Source organism: Homalodisca vitripennis, chromosome 4, assembly GCF_021130785.1.
Source record: "Homalodisca vitripennis isolate AUS2020 chromosome 4, UT_GWSS_2.1, whole genome shotgun sequence".
Lineage (NCBI taxonomy): Eukaryota > Metazoa > Arthropoda > Insecta > Hemiptera > Cicadellidae > Homalodisca > Homalodisca vitripennis.
The window spans coordinates 190235088-190253495 of NC_060210.1; the positions used below are offsets into that span (position 1 = coordinate 190235088).

Here is an 18408-nt window from a genome sequence, read left to right on the forward strand (position 1 = left end):
ACGATATTACGTCGCCCGGGGATTCTCGCAACTTCATTGGCGACGATACATCGTCGCCGCGGGGATCTTCGCATATCTTCTCGGCGACGATATTTCGTCGCCTGGGGTTCAAAGGGTTAAATTATAATAAAAGAGTATCACACCCATCAATAAAACAATTACAAGCAACAGAAGAAATAAATTTGTATACATAAACAATAACACCACTATTATCTAAATTTTGGGTTACAAGAAACATATACATTGCAATGACTAATGCTTTAAATAGCAGCTTTATCATTATTCACTAACCATGCCACTGAAAGAACTATTATTGAGGCTTAATTGTTGAACAATCTAGATGTGAAATATATTTATATCAAGTTTTATTTGCACTTCTGATATTTTGATGCCAAAAACAATACCCTTCTCCTTTTCAAAAAACATGTAATTCTTCAACAAATGTTGCAAAACTCATTAATTTAGTAACAAAAATGCTCCCTGCATTTATTTATTGTATCAGACAAATAATATAATTTAGAAATATTTTAATATATAAATTACATGAATTAACAGATAAATATTTAAATTATAATAAAATATAAACTTCAGATTGAAAACAAATTTAAAGCTAGTTAATAGTTAAGTCTCCCATTAGTTAAATTCATAATCATGATGAAGCAGTGTAGTCAAGGTGGATAACGATAAAGTTATAGCCTAGAGTCACGATCTTGGTGACCTTGTAGATAAGTAATCGCAGTTAATGTGACAGAAAGCAATTTGTTCCAGATTCTCTGTTATCAGAATGGAAGGTAGCAGCATGTCCGCGATTGTTCATAAAGCAATGTGATATAACTTGTTTCACTGTCTGTCTGTCTGTCTGTGACTTGAAAATTGAGTTCAGTCTGTCCATCTGTAACTGTATTATCGGTAACTTTATTTAACTTGTCAAAGCTGGTTATTCTTGCCCTACTATCATTGTCCTCTCACATACAATTTTTTGAGTCATAAACCACAGGAACTGAAAGTTTCTCTCTTTTTTAACGACCTTTGTATCATAAAACATTTTTTTTTAAGAGATTCAAATAATTATTTATGTAAATTGCCCTCTGGAGCATTTCAGACCAAAACAGGAGATTGCATTCTCTCCTTTGCCTTTTTTTAAGAAGCTGTCACATTTCTGTCTGTTGTTGAACTGAACTACAATGGGACGAGATCTCTTAGAATTTTTACAAGGGAGTCTGTATATCGCCTGCATATCAAGCTGCGAGTCTACAGGCTCCTTCATGGTGGTTGCTAATACTGACTACTTAAAGTACATTTTCAACTTTAACGTCACACATACACTCTATTTGTTCATCCAAGTTACGCCCGTATTAAAGGAATTATTCTAACAGGACTTTACTAAATGCACCTCTTTATTAAGCTTCTGGTTTTCCTCGATTATTTTTTATTACTCTTCAAGATCAATAACCCGTTTGTCCATGGCATCTAACTTTTCCACAAAGTCATCAATTTTGTCGGAACAATAATTTACTGATCTTTCCAATTCAGCAACGGTTCCTCTTATTTCCATTAATTTCTTATCAACAGCATTCTGCACTAATCTTTAAATTTTCTTTTCAGGGTTAAAAAAAAAGTTTTCTGATTATTTACCTGAACTATTGTGCATTTCTGACAGGGAGGAAACACTTGATATACTCCCAGAGTCCCTCTTTAAATTTTTACACAACACACAACAGTGAGTTTCCCGCCTCGTATTGCTCATTTGCCACCAAGATTTGTTGTCAGCAACCAGGGCACATGTGTAATGCATTTAATTTACAGTTATTTATAGATCACTTAACAAAGTCATTTTCTGCTGGTAACTCTTGTCCACATGGAGGACACAAATTCATATTGAGGAAACACCACTGTAACAGAGAACAAGGCAAACACGTGTGCACTACCAGACTGACTGAGACTATTTAAAGTCCATTGCTGGGATCCATATGATTTTCCATTGTTTGACATAATTTAATAGTCCTCTCCAGAAGCTTATAAATGACACCCAGTCTTATAAGGACCTTAGCGCTGCTTCCGGAGTGACACGATATTCAGGATGGGTAAGTTTAGGGGATAGGGGCCACCTCTTATCGAGACTTAGGAAGAATTAGGGCACTAATCTCAAAGTCATGTCCTCCCAGAAGAAGGGGAGGCCAGCTCTGAACCAGCCTGTCCAGTGAAAGCAGGGAAGGGGTGGTACACTCTTCTTGAGGTTAGCAAGAACCTCTGATACTTAGGGAACAAACCCCACGAAATCCAACAGTCATCTCCGCAGTAGACTAGACCTATCGAATTATGCTTGCACCCCAGAATCTCGTTATTTGCAGTCAGTGATGTGTCGCTCCTGGACATCCATGAGGTTGTCTGGATTTAAGTGATACATCGGGTTTTGCTGAACCCAGTGTAGGTTCAATTGGAAGGTATAAACCAGCCAGAAGTGAACCCTTCTGGGTGTCTTTTGAAATGAAATGAAATGAAAAATGTCTTTATTGAATACAACGTAAAACATATTCAATTGGCGAGGTTAGGACTATTAAGTCCTCTCTTACACCTAACCATAAATTAATAAACTATATTATTAATTTATAATATATTAACTAAACTATTACTGTAAAACAAGAGCTACAATACAGTTTAAATTACTATTTTACATTCAAAAATTATAATCTCTATTTATACAAAGTAACAAAATAAAATATAGGTTCTCCATGAAACTAAAGATAAATAAATAGAATAAAACTTACAAGAAAATTAACAGAAATTCATCCATCACCATTCATACAAAGCCATCGTCCCATACCCTATGCCAAGATACCGTCAACCCGACGAGGCCCAAAACAGATGCACCCCCCGAAACCGTTCCCGACTACGAATACCTCTGATATGATCCGGGAGATTATTCCAGAGTCGACAAGCAGAGACTGTGAATGATTTACTGTAAATAGAAGATCTATGAACAGGAATAGATAACAGAGAGGCTCCACATTGAGTATTCCAATTGCTTGTTTCAGAAATGAAAGAAAAGCGTTCAGACAGATAGGAAGGGGAATAATCGTTATACAAAATAGAATGTAACATGCTAAGAATGTGGAACTGACGGAGTAGATTCAACTTTAACAAATGTAACTGACTGATGAAAGGTGTTATATGGTTATATCATCTAAGGTTGAAGATAAAGCGAACACAATAATTTTGAGCACGTTGTAATCTGTCTGAAAGCTCAACCGTCATGTCATTTATAACTTCACTACAATAATTGAAATGGCAGAAAATCAGGGTCTTCACTAGCATTACTTTCAAATTCAATGGTAAATAAATAGCAAATTGCTTAAGACTATGAATACCAGCAAATACCCTGCCACAAGTCTCAGTAACATTATCGGCCCAACTAAGAGTTTTTGTAATAGTCAGTCCAAGATTTTTGACCTTGTCACGTATGAAAGAGGATAGGAGTGTAGGAGAGTTGTTCAAGTCGATACCGCTCAGAAGTCTGGAAGTTCCAATAAGAATAGTTTGAGTCTTGCTTTCGTTAAGTTTCAGTCCGTGTTTGAAGGCCCACGTTGCAGTAGCGTCAATGTCAGTGTTCATGTCAGCAACAATGTTTGGATAGTTTGAAACGGAAAAGTGGCTGTAAATTTGCAAATCGTCGGCATACAGGTGAAAAAATGAGTGCTTGATCATAGCAGTCAAATCGTCGATGTAAATTGAAAAAAGAAGAGGGCCAAGGACAGAGCCTTGTGGCACCCCTCGATTCACAGGTTTCCAGTAGGAGTCTTTGTCGTTGGACCTAACACACTGCTGGCGATCTGACAGATACGACCCAAACCACTCCACACAGCCATCAGAGAATCCGATTTTAGGCAATTTCAAAGGAAGCAATGGGTGGTAAACGCAGTCGAAAGCCTTAGAAAAATCAAAAAGCGTTAAAATAGTAACAAGCCTTTTGTCCATTGCCGAACGTATATCTTTAGTTATTTTTATACAGTTTATTTAAAATAGCACTGGTTGTACTGTGATTAGTACGAAATCCTGATTGAAAGTTGGACAAAATTTTATTGGATTTGAGAAAGAAACATACTTGCTGATGCACCACTCTCTCAAGGCATTTAGATAAAGCTGATAGAATGCTAATAGGTCTGAAATCTGAGGGGTCACAAGGACATGAACATTTTTGAAGTGGGCGAACAATAGCGAGATTCCAAACAGACGGAAATATTGAAGAAGAAAGAGATCTGTTAAAAATATTTGTAATTATAGGAACGACTACGGGAAGAATATATTTCAGCAATTTCATAGATATTTTATCGGCTCCAACTGCGTTACCAGAAATTCTCAAGATCGCACTCATAACGTCAGTCTCAGTCACACCAGCAAAAGAGAACTGATGCCGAGCACGATTAAGTGGAGCAACACTCAACTCATTGGTATAATCACGGGCACCGGATAGATCAATAGGGATATCCACAAAGTAGTTGTTGATTATATTTAGATCAATTGAGATAGGCTTATCAGAGTTAACTTTACCTATGCCAAGCTCTTTTACTTTTTTCCATAACGATTTTGTTGATTGTTGAACAGAAAATTGAAGATAGTAAAATCTTATTTTTGCATTGCGATATTGTTGCTTGGCTCTGTTCCTTAGTCTTATATTAACCAATCAGCAGGTGACTTAGTACGCTTTGCTTTACGAAATGCAGAATCCCTTTGAGCCTGCAAATTACGTATAACATCTGTGATCCAGGGAGCAGGCCGCCTAGAAACCCTCCTCGTCACCAGTGGAGCGTGCTGGTCACAAAGTGAAGAAACAAAAGAGCTAAATTTATTGACCATAAGATCAACAGTAGGGGCTAGAATTACCTCATTCCAAGGTAAAGCCCACGCATCATTGAGAAGAGCATCTGAATCAATATATTTGTAATTTCTGAAGGATACGAATTTGGGGCTCGCCTTAGGAATAGATAGTCTGTAAACACAAAAGATGAGGTCATGTCGAGAAAGGCCAGGGGCAGGGTATTGTCCATGATGCACAACGCGATCCGGGTCAGCAACCGTCATAACATCCAGCAATGTGTCGGCAGTAGCTGTGTGGTGAGTGGCGTTTAGTGGAAGAATAGTTAAATTACAGGAACGGAAGAGGTTAATCAAGTTGGTCTTGTCGTAGTTTACAGGTCCCAGTAAATTGCAGTTAAAGTCCCCCATTACAATGACATGTCGGTAAGGAGCCATAAAATTGATAAGTGAGTGTTCGAATTCCACATGAAAATCCAGGCCAGGTGCCCTGTAGCACACAGCCACTAGAATGTGTATTCCATTACAACTAATATCGATAATCATGTACTCAGGACACCATAACCTGGAGTTATCGTCTTTTAATGTTGGTTTCCTCATTAAAAATACATTATAGTAATGTACTTAAGTTTAAACCTTTTGTAGCATGAAAAATTCATAACAACTGTTTAAGGTATAGTAATGCTGTATTGGAACATTTTTGGTCACTCGTGATGTTTTTCTATTGATAAGCAAAATTTAAATCTCGTAGGTTTTATACAGTTTTCTGAAATTATATTGTTAATACAATATTTAGTGAGCATATCTCAAAATAATTATGTAAAATACAAATAGTCAAGTTATTTATTCTCTTCTGTCTTCTCAAAAGTTAATCAAATTGTAAAAGATTTTACTGGGTAAAAGATAAAAAAAGAGACATTAATTACAAGTCAATAGCATTGTAGCTGTAGACTTCAGGCTTAGATCTCTGTTCAAATGATTTAATCCTGATGATATAGCAACAATGATGATGATAGCATGCAAAAGCCAACAGTTAATAATTACAAATCTTTTTCCATTCTAGGTGTGTTTTATAAACCACAAGAAAGAAATTAAGGCTCACTTGGACGGTATTGCTGAATCAAAAAAACTTGCTTATGAAAAGGTAAGTTGTGTATTTATCATTTTATATATTAATCAATTTTCTGATTTAACATATGGTTAATATATAGCCTATAGTAGATTTCTTCCCTGTAATGTATAAAGATAATTTTAAATTAAGAACTGATTGCTTATGGAGTCTGCATAGATATTAATTACATGATGTCTGCTCAAGGACATCACAAACGGGTCATCAGCACTCTCGGCCAGTTTCCTTTACGCTACCATTACGTTTCATGTCATAATGTCTTCAAGGGTAGCAATTCTCAGATAGGTTCCTTTACACTGCCATTACGTTTCATATCGTAATGTCTTCAAGGTTAGCAATTCTCTGGCAGGTTCCTTTACACTGCCATTACATTTCATGTTGTAATGTCCGTTTAAGGATAGTCATTCTTGATCAGGTTTCGTTACGCTGCCATTACATTTCACTTCTTAATGTCTGTTCAAGGATAGCCATTCTCGGCCAGTTTCCTTTACCCTACCATTACGTTTCATGTTGTAATGTCCTCTCAATGTTAGCCACTCTTGGCAGGTTCCTTTACACTGCCATTACATTGCATGTTGTAATGTCCGTTTAAGGATAGTCATTCTTGATCAGGTTTCGATACGCTGCCATTACATTTCACTTCTTAATGTCTAAGGATAGCCATTCTCGGCCAGTTTCCTTTACCCTACCATTACGTTTCATGTTGTAATGTCCTCTCAATGTTAGCCACTCTGTCATGTTCCTTTATGCTGCCATTATATATTTAAAATTAATGCCCATTCAAATAGTTAATCAAGTTTTTACTGACAATCTGCATCTTAATAAATTCTTTGAAAGGTAGGTGCAAAAGCATGTACAAAACACAAAACAAAGGAGGCACCTCTGAGGAAGCACCTTTTGAAGGTAGGCCTTAGTCGGAGCAGCGAATGTAGACTCTGTGGAGAAGAAGAGGAGTCAGCAGAGCACATTTGGTTGGATTGTCCTGCCATCGTAGAGACTAGGAAAAGATACTTGGGAGCATATCTCCTTAGCCCCAAGGACATTTAGAGAACAGGAGCCCTTAAATCTGATTGGTTTTTGCAAAAGCCTCGGTTTTTGAGGGCACAAATTAAAGTAAGGGAGGCGCAAAGGTCCTTTTAGGACTAAGTGCGGGGACAAAATGTCCTCTTCCCTCAGAAGGAAAAAAAAAAAAAAAAAAAAAAAAAACAATATAAAGTATAATAGAACAAAAATTGGAACCCAAAACACTGCATTGTTTGAAAAATAATTAGATTAGTCTAAGATAACCAAAAATCTACATTTAACTCAACAACCTGTGGAAAATAAAAAGTCTTAAGCATCAAAAAACCATTTTGCAAAAGAAATTAAAAATTCAAAAAATGTTAACTCGTCAAAAGAATGTTATTACATGTAAAGGCCATTTTTGTTTATATCATGGCATCTTATAGTTCATATAAAGGATTGAAAATTTTAGGTTCAGTTTTCTAATGGTTTTTTGTGAAGAAGGTTGATTTGCTCTAAAAGATCCATTGCAAAATGAAATAAACGTTTCCAAATTATTTACACTAGATGTATCTTTAAACTGAAAATAAACTGAAAGAAAAGACTATTCTAAAATGTTGCAACTGTGTCATTGTACAGGCGGAAGCCAGGGGTGAGCTCGTAGAGTGTGGCTGTTGCTTCAGTTCCGTCATTTTCGAGGACTGTGGAACTTGCAACGAGGGTGATCTCTTCTGTAAATCGTGCATCCTTAAGTAAGTCCTTGTCAATATCTCTGTAATCTGGGAAATTAATTCTTATCCAAAAGTATTTTGTATTTATTATATTGTGTAAGAGTTAAAAATCATATGTTAATCTATTACTACTTTGAAGTTGTGATTCTAAACTCATGAAAAAAATACAAATGTACCAAAGTTGTTGATTCCTTGAGGCAGGTCAAAAAAATGTTTCTTTTGCTATAGCCTAGTTCAAATATATTTTCTGGAAACAGAAAATTTTTTGGATAATTTTATGAGGAAAACTCTTCAAGTAAATGTTATGAATTTATTGTGATATGTTTATGTCATTGTCCTAAGTCATAATTCATATATTAAATTTATACACTGTAAAAATTATCATTACTTTAATGTTAATTGACTAGTCACTACTCGTTTTTGTAGTTATCTTTTTAATAAAACTTTTACTATTAAAAAACAGACAAAAATGTCATAAAGTACACAGTTTTCTTGCTTTATTATCAAGTTTAATGCTTTTTCAGAAATATGATATTGGTACCATTTTTAAACATAGCTTACTTTACGTGATGTCTTCAATAAATTTGAAATTTTGTTATTGTGTTGATTGTATTCTGTTTTTAATTCATCAAAAGTAAAAAATATTAATTAATTCAGGTTAATTATCTTGTTTCTGCAGAACTACTCATTCTGTTGAAATTGCAATGTAAAAATAATAATTAGGAGTGTTATGAATTTTGTAAAAAACTTCACACTTTTTGGCAATCCAGTAATTCTTTACTAATTTTCAAATTTTAATTTTGTTTTAAACCTGACAACTTGGATGTTAGTGACAACGCTAACACTCAAGCCTAGAAACTAAAACTTGATAGCTGTTAACGCTTTACAAGAGCACTTTATATGTTTAATATCGCCATTCTTCCAATAAATGTACGTTTTGTTACTAGGAGTACAGAGGTGAGGATCGGAGACGGCCACACAACGTTCCCCTGCCTTTCGGACTGTGGCTCTCATTTCTCACTCAATTTGCTTCAGGTTTGGATGTTTGACTATGTAAAAAATATAATAATATTCAAACAAATGACGCATTGTACACTTTTAGTTACAACCCTACCGGATGTCATCAAACCTATTCTGCGGAACATATATTTTTAACAGATTATTACCGATTTAATTGAGGATTGAACTGGAGAGAAATATATTTGATAATCATCACAGTAAAGAGCATTATGAGCATTATTGAATCACAGGTGACTCATGCTGCATATTAATTATTTGCGTACCAAGTTTTTTCTCGTATGTGGCACGAGTCACCCGTGACTGGACATGTGCAGTTGTTTCTCTTTCACACCGATTTCAGTCACAGTTTGTCACAGTATGGTAGTTCCGCCAATTTCACTTAGAGCGCTCTAGCGCTGGCCTACACTAAACTATCAGACTTGCCAAATTGAACAATGCAGCAGAAGTGTAAAGTATAATTGCATGATGGCTAATTGTAAAACTCAATAGTATCCTCGTATCCTAAATGGTAATCCTCACCAAGTTCAACAAGATATCTTATTTCTTTAGTATCTTTTATTGATATTTTATCTCCAGAACATAAAGCAGGACCATTGCTCTCTGTCATCGTGTTCTTTTTAGAAAATAACATGAAATATGAACAAATATAAAGGTTATCATCTCAACACTCCCCACTCGATCGTCATTCACCAGGTGATTAATAGTTTTTTACGTTTTATTAAATATTTAAGATTTCTGGTTAAAATAGACTGGGCCATAGTCTTGACCGGGATTGACTTGTCCACCACGATGTGGTCTAACAAAGTGGTGCCAGGTTGTTATCTCTCTTGTTGGCTCACTTATAATTTCACAGTATTACATTCTTCCAATAGTCTGCATAAGTACCCGGTCTGCATGTGGCATAAAATTTATTTTCACATCCTTCAGATGTATAGCAATTGATTTCACATGCTAGGTCAACAAACAGGGCATGAAACAGAGAATGTAACAGGGTGTCTTAGTCACAAACATGCTAGGTCAACAAACAGGGCATGAAACAGAGAATGTAACAGGGTGTCTTAGTCACAAACATGCTAGGTCAACAAACAGGGCATGAAACAGAGAATGTAACAGGGTGTCTTAGTCACAAACATGCTAGGTCAACAAACAGGGCATGAAACAGAGAATGTAACAGGGTGTCTTAGTCACAAACATGCTAGGTCAACAAACAGGGCATGAAACAGAGAATGTAACAGGATGTCTTAGTGTAGGCTGGTCTGTACACTACACATAGGCCAAGTTTGACCCTGTTTAACCTCACAAATAAAAATATTTCAGTACCAGGGTCCACATCTTCTAAGAGGAAAAGTTGTTCTTAATACATTCAAAGTTTCAGGTATTAAGAAAAAACTGGTGCAATTAAGCAGCATGTTATGAATGAAGATGAAATTTTATTAAAAACATATTTTCTTACCTTTTAGATTGAATTCGATTCCAATCCTTTTTTTCTAATAACTTTATGCATCACATCAATCGCATTTGTTGGCTGTTCCCTAATTACTATGTCCTGTCTTGCTGTACTGTACAACAATCAGGCTTCATTCAATAGCACCACATCAGTCACATTTGTTGGCTGTTCACTAATTACTGTGTCCTGTTTTGCTTTACTGTACAACAATCAGGCTTCATTCAATAGCACCACATCAATCACATTTGTTGGCTGTTCACTAATTACTGTATCCTGTCATTCTTTACTGTACAACAATCAGGCTTCATTCAATAGCACCACATCAATCATATGTGTTGGCCGTTCACTAATTACTGTGTCCTATTTTGCTTTACTGTACAACAATCAGGCTTTATCTAATAGCATCATATCAATCATATGTGTTGGCCGTTCACTAATTACTGTGTCCTGTCTTGCTTTACTGTACAACAATCAGGCTTCATTCAATAGCACCACATCAATCATATGTGTTGGCTGTACACTAATTACTGTGTCCTGTCTTGCTTTACTGTACAACAATCAGGCTTCATTCAATAGCACCACATCAATCATATGTGTTGGCTGTACACTAATTACTGTGTCCTGTTTTGCTTTACTGTACAACAATCAGGCTTTATCTAATAGCATCATATCAATCATATGTGTTGGCCGTTCACTAATTACTGTGTCCTGTCTTGCTTTACTGTACAACAATCAGGCTTCATTCAATAGCACCACATCAATCACATTTGTTGGCTGTTCACTAATTACTGTGTCCTGTCTTGCTTTACTGTACAACAATCAGGCTTCATTCAATAGCACCACATCAATCACATTTGTTGGCTGTTCACTAATTACTGTGTCCTGTTTTGCTTTACTGTACAACAATCAGGCTTCATTCAATAGCACCACATCAATCATATGTGTTGGCTGTACACTAATTACTGTGTCCTGTTTTGCTTTACTGTACAACAATCAGGCTTTATCTAATAGCATCATATCAATCATATGTGTTGGCCGTTCACTAATTACTGTGTCCTGTCTTGCTTTACTGTACAACAATCAGGCTTCATTCAATAGCACCACATCAATCACATTTGTTAGCTGTACACTAATTACTGTGTCCTGTCTTGATTTACTGTACAACAATCAGGCTTCATTCAATTAATTTCTAGTAAATATTTGATATTTTTAAATATATTTAAACTTCATAAGAGATGCTGCATGGACACTTATTCTCCCTCCTGATAAGCCAATATCGATATAACACACTGATCTGTATTTCATTTCACTACAGTAAGTTGTATTGCATGTGTATTACTACTGCTTAGCAGACTAACTCTAACCTGGTTTTCTTATTGCCGTTTTCCTGAATAATCCTGGAACTGGCAAAGTAATTATTTATGATGTAATTTTTCTTGTTGTGAATTGGTAGTCATAATTTGCGATAAATTGAACATTATCTGCTAACTACGCTATCTTTCGAATGATCGTTAAAATTGTAATAAAAGTTATATTACAGTAATTACCAGATCCTGCACTTTCTTTTTATGTACGGTACTCACTTTTGTACTTATAATTTTTTGTTATATTGTTACCGGCCGCTAAACACTAAAGATGCCTGACTCGCTATGCAATCTTTACAGCTCAAGTCACTGCATTTTGTTCTGTTTAGTTTTACATTGTGTTCTGTTTAATTGTATGTTGTTTTCATTCTGTACTGATCGAAAATGTATGTTACCTTTTGGAGACATACGTGATTTATTACTTAGTGGTTGTCATATTTCTGGTAGGATGAGCGGAAAAGACCCGTTGAAGATGACAAGGATTACAGATATGCATTTTCAACCCATCTTATTTAACCCAAATAGTTAAGTTTTTTGTTTGTTTCAATTTTGTATCTGAACTTAAGTCTTAAAAGTTGAAATTTTTTTGATCAGCATTAAAACCCATATATTTTGGGTTTTTTAATTTAAGGTATTCACTAATTCCTTTGGGCTGCAGAAAAATAAAAAAAAACTTTTTAGAAAATAAACGTTTCAATTTTGGAGTATCACACATCTTTAAATTTAAATGTAAATCCAATTTTTATTTATTTTATAATATACTGAGGTTTACTCTGAATAAAATTATGTATATAACACTTTATATTTGCTTGGTAACTGATGTTCCAGTTAACTGGTTTTAATCTCTGCACAAGGGGTCGAAAGCTGTGCCAATTACGCTTAAAATTCGTGCTGTTCTAAGGCTAAAATATTAAATCTATGACACTTAAGTTATGGAATCAGACAGAACCTATCAGTTTTTACTGACTATTTAAGTTGTAAAATACAAAGTCACAATTTATCTTTCACTGTTAATCGAGAAATTTTATTATGAATATATTTTGTTAAATTGAGAAAGTATTGAAATATCTTGTAGAACCTGCTTGAGACACGTGCATTCTCCAAGCTCCTCCAACGTATCCAGCTGGATGAGGTGAGGGCTGCGGAGATTGAAGGTTTGGAGATGTGTCCATTCTGCGAGTTTGCCACCATTCCCCCTCCCGAAACCAATATCTTCACCTGTCTTAACCCCGAGTGTCTCAGAGAATCATGCAGGTACGTAACATGGCTTTGTTTGTTTTTGAACTTTACATAAAACTGTATTATTGTAATTGTGGCTGTTGCACATGACCTAAGAAACTTGGAGGTGAGAAATAGTCTGGTCCACATAGTGCAGCGAAGGCAAAAACATATTTTGCGACTAACTTCCAGATTTTTTTATCTGAAAGGAAACGTTTGCAGACCCAGGTAATAGAATAAAATTCATGGTTTTAACCCCTAGAATATGATGCTAAGGATTTACACTGTTTCAGAGGTTGCCTTTAATCCTGAACAACTGTAGTTATGCAGGTCCTCTTGTTCTTTGTTTTGGTTCCCAACTCTTCCAGGATGGAAATGTCAGACCCACACAAACTAAAGTGTTCCGCCAATGAGTTTTGATAGTTTATTAAAATATAAATTACAACATTTAGGAATTGTTTGAAATTCTGAATTAGGTAAATTTTGCACGTGTACCACTTTGATATACAGCTTACTTGTATTTTTCATATTTCTCATAATCTTCCGAATTAGTATTTTCGGTTCCGTTAGTGCATAGAGAAATATTTTCTACATTTTACTTTATAAGAAGGAAAATATTGAATATACCGTTTGTTTGTAACATGACAAAACAAAAAGATATCACATTACAACACTAGCACTTTTGTTTTGTTGAAAAGCGCATAGTTTGTTTTTTCTATGTTCAATATTAAATCATTGTCAAAAGAAATACTGTTGAATACTTGACAATTGTGTGTAAGCAGCTGCTGCAAGTTCATGTTGAGTCTTTGTTGATATTATGATGCATAAAGATAGAGCTGACTTTTAACTTAATTAATATTGTGTACAACCTGAGGCATACCCGAAATGTAGCAGGTGAACAGCAAGGGTCCCAAAAAGACCCTTGTGGAACTCCATATTTTAATTGTTTTGTCTTTGACGCATCTTTTGTAAGTATGTTATTAGAAATATAAGGAATTTCAACAAAATGTTGTCTGTTACAAAGATAAGATCTAAAACAACTGAGAGAATTTTGTTTTATACCTAGAGACTGTAATTTAATGAGCAATTTTTCATGAAAATACTATCAAAAGCCTTTGATAGGTCCATGAATATTCCGGCAATTTTATATTGTTTTTCAACTGAATCTATAATAAATTCAGTGAAGTTTACCAATACTGTCACTGAAGATTTGTTTTTTCCGGAACCCATGCTGTTGCTCATCAAAAAAGTTAAGGTGCTCTAAATGTACTACTAATTGATTATACATAGCCTTTTCAAATATTTTTGATATTGATGGCAGAAGAGCAGTAGAATGATAACTATACATATCTGTGGTTTCTCCTCTTTTAAATATAGGAATTAATGTACTCTAGAAATGTTTAGTTTTTGGGGACAGTACCTGATATAAAGGAAGAATTTAACAAGATGGACTAATCAATACTTCTTTGAAAGTTTAGTTAATGTTATAAGAATCTCATCATAACCACTGGATGACGTATTTTTAAGAGAATCGATGGTCATACACAATTCTGTTTCAGTCACTGATGGATATCTAAATGTTATTTTGCCAGAACCATGTATATCAGAGAATAAGTTTCCTTGTGTTATTACTTCATTTTGTACAGGTTGTTTTTGAAGTAAGTTATCAATAATACTCACAAAATAAGCATTAAAAGCATTACTGACCTTTGTCTGTCGGGTTGGAGGTCTGTCCATTACCTACATTATCAACCGAGTAACTCTCTTATCCCAGTGTATTTCAAGTTCCCCTCCTGGACACAGGTTGTGCTCAGAATGTACATGGCAATGTCCGTTCTTGCTTAGCCTCCTTAAGCACTTAACCAAAGTCTATATTGTATCACTGTTGCAGGAAGTGCCACAAAGACAGTCACATTCCACTACGCTGTAATGAGGTTGAGGATGATGAGCAGACTCGGGCTCGCAAATATATCGAGGATGAGATGACAAAGGCTTTGGTCAGGTAAGTTGTACAGAAGTCTATAGGAACAGTTGTAGTTTAAGGCAGAATTATTTTGTAACACTTCAAAGAAGAGATGGGCAAATCCAGAATTTTCAAATCTAATCCGATTTTGAATCTTAAAAATTGAGTCTCGAATTTAAAATCCTAATGGTTTTTTTTTACATAAGTATGAATTAAACAAAATCATCACCAATCCAATTTCTGTCATTGTGGAACCTTTGGAGACTGCAATATAAAAAGTAATTCAAGAATACCACTCTACTGTAAGGGGTTTTACAGAGGTGCAGAGAAATTGCTATATTTTAATAACAAAGTCATATTCCATATCTTCTACTCTAATTTGATAGATTAATCTGCAAAAAATATGGTCATAAATTTGTATCACTTATTTAACATATTTTAAATATAAACTGTTTGAAAAGTTTCCAACCACCCCTAGTAATGATAAAGAATATTAACATATAAACATAATATATTTTATACAGTAAATATTTATACAACTTCAAAAATTGTGAGGTGAACTAAAATTAGCTGCACACATACACGCAGCAGATGCAAGGCATTGGAAAAATATAAACATAGAAACTACAAGCAAAATATTATTCACAACAAAATTAAGATAATTTGTTAAGTTATCTATATAAGGTTTTTTATAAACAACGTGCTACAAAAACATATTTTAGCGATCAGTAATTTACATCAGCAGTTGTCTGCAAGTAGACGAATTAGACTCGTGGCAGTGCACGAAAATAAATAAATAAAATACTAACTGCAAGCAAAATATATTTTCAAAACAAATATTTGATAATTAGATTGTCTATATGGATTTTCAGACATAAAGTGCGGAAAAAACCTGTTTATACATTCAGTAATTTGCGTAATGCCGATCATCTGTTGTGAACATTGCAGACTCACGATGCAGACGCCGGGTGAAAATAAATATGAAAAATACCAACTGCAAGCAAATTATTATTTATAAAATGATAATTTGTTAATTAGGTTTCACCTATCTGTGGGTTTTCATACACATAGAACAAAGAAATTAGGTTTTTGCAATCAGTAATTTGCGTAATGCCAATTAGACGTCATCCGCGAATATACTAACATAAATATAGAATGTGTACTAACTGCAAGCAAAATATTATCTTCAAATGTATGGTAATTATTTAAATAAGTTATGTATTTGCGGTTTTGAAAATTAAAAGTATGGAAAAACGTGTTTAAGCTATCGATAATATTTTGAACTCTCGGTCAGTCGATACTTAATGACACAGATTCGAATCCTGTCAAACGATTCTTGAATCCAAATCTTTTTTGAAGATTCGGGATTCAGCTTTGCCCATCACTACCCTTTGAAGTCAAAGGGTTCTGATGTGATCTGAAGAAAAAGACTAGTATATGTAATAAAGCTTGTTTCCATAAGTACTATGCCCAGCTATCACGACATAACTTAGTGATACGTAAAAAGGGAGAAATGTCCAGTTCTTGGTTGGAACCTGTGCTAATGAAACTTTTGGTAACAAATCTTTATTACAGAGACTAATATTAAATAAGAATAATAAATTAAAAGCAGCTTTAATTTCTGGAAGGCTACTGCCCGGATTTGTAAGTAAGTGGTTGACATTTGTGCTTTGAACTTTACGTAGTCTGCAATTTAGTACAAGTTAATAATGTTCTTTATCTTGTTTCTGTCTTCTAGCCTACAAAAAGTACACAGGTTCTACTGTTTTTATTTCAAATTGTAAGCTTGGTTAAATTTTACGAAATTTATCTAGGTAGGTGTAACATGCACTTATAAGTTGTACAATATTGTTTTGTGTTCCAGGGAGTGTTACAAGTGTAAGAAGAGCTTCATCAAGTCCGACGGCTGCAACAAGATGACCTGCTCATGCGGTGCTAAGATGTGCTACTTCTGTCGGAAGCCTTTGACTAAGGACTACAAACACTTGCCCGGACAGCATATCGAGTCAGTGTTACACGTAAATGTTCTAATCTATTGTTATAATTGTCCTATATGTCATTTAGCTGAGGAACATTTCATTGCACTAAAATCTAAAAGGTATTTTATTCCGGAGTAACAGAATATTGGGATGGGTTGGAAGGAATTTAGGATTTCTCCTGGCAGGATCCCATCCTATAACAATCAGGGGAGATGATAGGGATCTTTTAGCCTTTCAACCTCTGATGACAGGTAGTCTAGTATTGTTCCAACATACCAACTCAGCTCCTAGCAGCAGTTTAAAGTTTTATCAGACATGGAGCATCCATATTACTTGCTCTAGAAACAATTCTGCAAACTGCTACTGGCGGACAGTAGTAATTGATTAATATTCACATATATGATCTCCCTGGCTGAACAAGGATTTGAGAGTTCAGTTAGGTGTCCTACCGCTCATTATCTCTGGAAGCATAGTAAACCCGTTTGGTGTGAAGTCAAAAGCCTTTGGTTTGATTTTAATGTTTAATGATCTTTGATTCTCTTTTTTCTCTTTCTAATTAAAAATCTATGTTGTTTTTCCAGATGTGATTTTGTTGTTAACCTCTGTGCAGCAGAGATTGTTGTTAGTAAACAAATAATTTCGTTCTTTGTTTAGAGCTTTTTTTATTCTAATTTAGCAGTTTTATCATACACTGTTGATTATATAATACTTCAGAATATTCATGACAAGATGGAATCTTGTATGACCGACTTTGTTGAGTTTGAAGTAGAGGTTTTGTATCTTGTTTTATATTTTGTCAACCCTCCGAGCGTCCATCATATTTCCCTAAACGTCCACCTGTTTTGTAACTTGCAGTCTTTTTTTGCACAAGTCATAAAAAATCTTAAGAATGGTTAAAATATAGTGTATTATACATCATATTTCTTGGAAAGAATTACAGAATATGATTATATAACAACAAAAATCTTTAAAAAATTGTTCTTTTTGCAACAGCCTAAGAAAGGGGAAAAAATACTTTAGAAAATATTTTTTTAAATATAAAAGTATCCACAACATGTTATTGTTGTATTACCTCTACAACAATTTCATAATAGGCAAATTATAGCAAATTTAGTCATGAACACATAAATATACAGGGTTATAGGGTTCTGTGAATATATTCATAATGTTATATCATAATATATTCACAGCAACACACTGAACAATCGCGCGAGCCGCGTCCCGCTCGAAATAACTCCCGCTCGAAATAACAGCTGGTATAAACTACATACACTAGCATCTGGTACAGACCAAGTGGTATGCAAAGACCACTAAATGTAAAGAACAATTCACAGGCTTTCGTTATATGTAATTTAGAACATTACGTGAATAATAGCGCGGGTCGAATTAATTTGATCGGCAAGTGCCCGCCGTCTTAAAATAAGACGGCGACGTTTAGCGAAAGGTGCCGTCGACTTAAAACAAGTCAACCGACGCTCGGAGGGTTAATCTTGAAATAAAAAACTAGTTGTATACTGTTCCACAACAAAAGGGTATTAACCCTTTCGACGCCAACGCCCAAGGCTGCCGCCCTACCCATCACGCTAGCGCCCGAACCAACTGTACTAGCCAAAACCGCCAGCCCTGTTTTGTCGTTTTTGTAACCTATTACGCTTTGCTCTGTATTATCCTTAGTTTTTATGTTAATTGAATGTTTTTTTTTATTTTGTAGGAAATTATATGCGCTTTCGAATAGTGTTATTA

The 18408-nt window shown here is 34.9% G+C and overlaps 1 protein-coding gene across 1 annotated transcript in view; it reads left to right on the plus strand.

Annotated features, from left to right (window-relative positions):
- The window catches only part of LOC124361340 (E3 ubiquitin-protein ligase RNF216-like), a 63729-nt gene that overhangs the window by 25596 nt on the left and 19725 nt on the right, over positions 1-18408 (plus strand). The window contains exons 4-9 of the mRNA XM_046815390.1: positions 5876-5956; positions 7583-7695; positions 8622-8709; positions 12581-12759; positions 14615-14725; positions 16551-16691. Coding sequence (XP_046671346.1) covers positions 5876-5956; positions 7583-7695; positions 8622-8709; positions 12581-12759; positions 14615-14725; positions 16551-16691 — 713 coding nt within the window. The remainder of the gene's footprint in view (positions 1-5875; positions 5957-7582; positions 7696-8621; positions 8710-12580; positions 12760-14614; positions 14726-16550; positions 16692-18408) is intronic.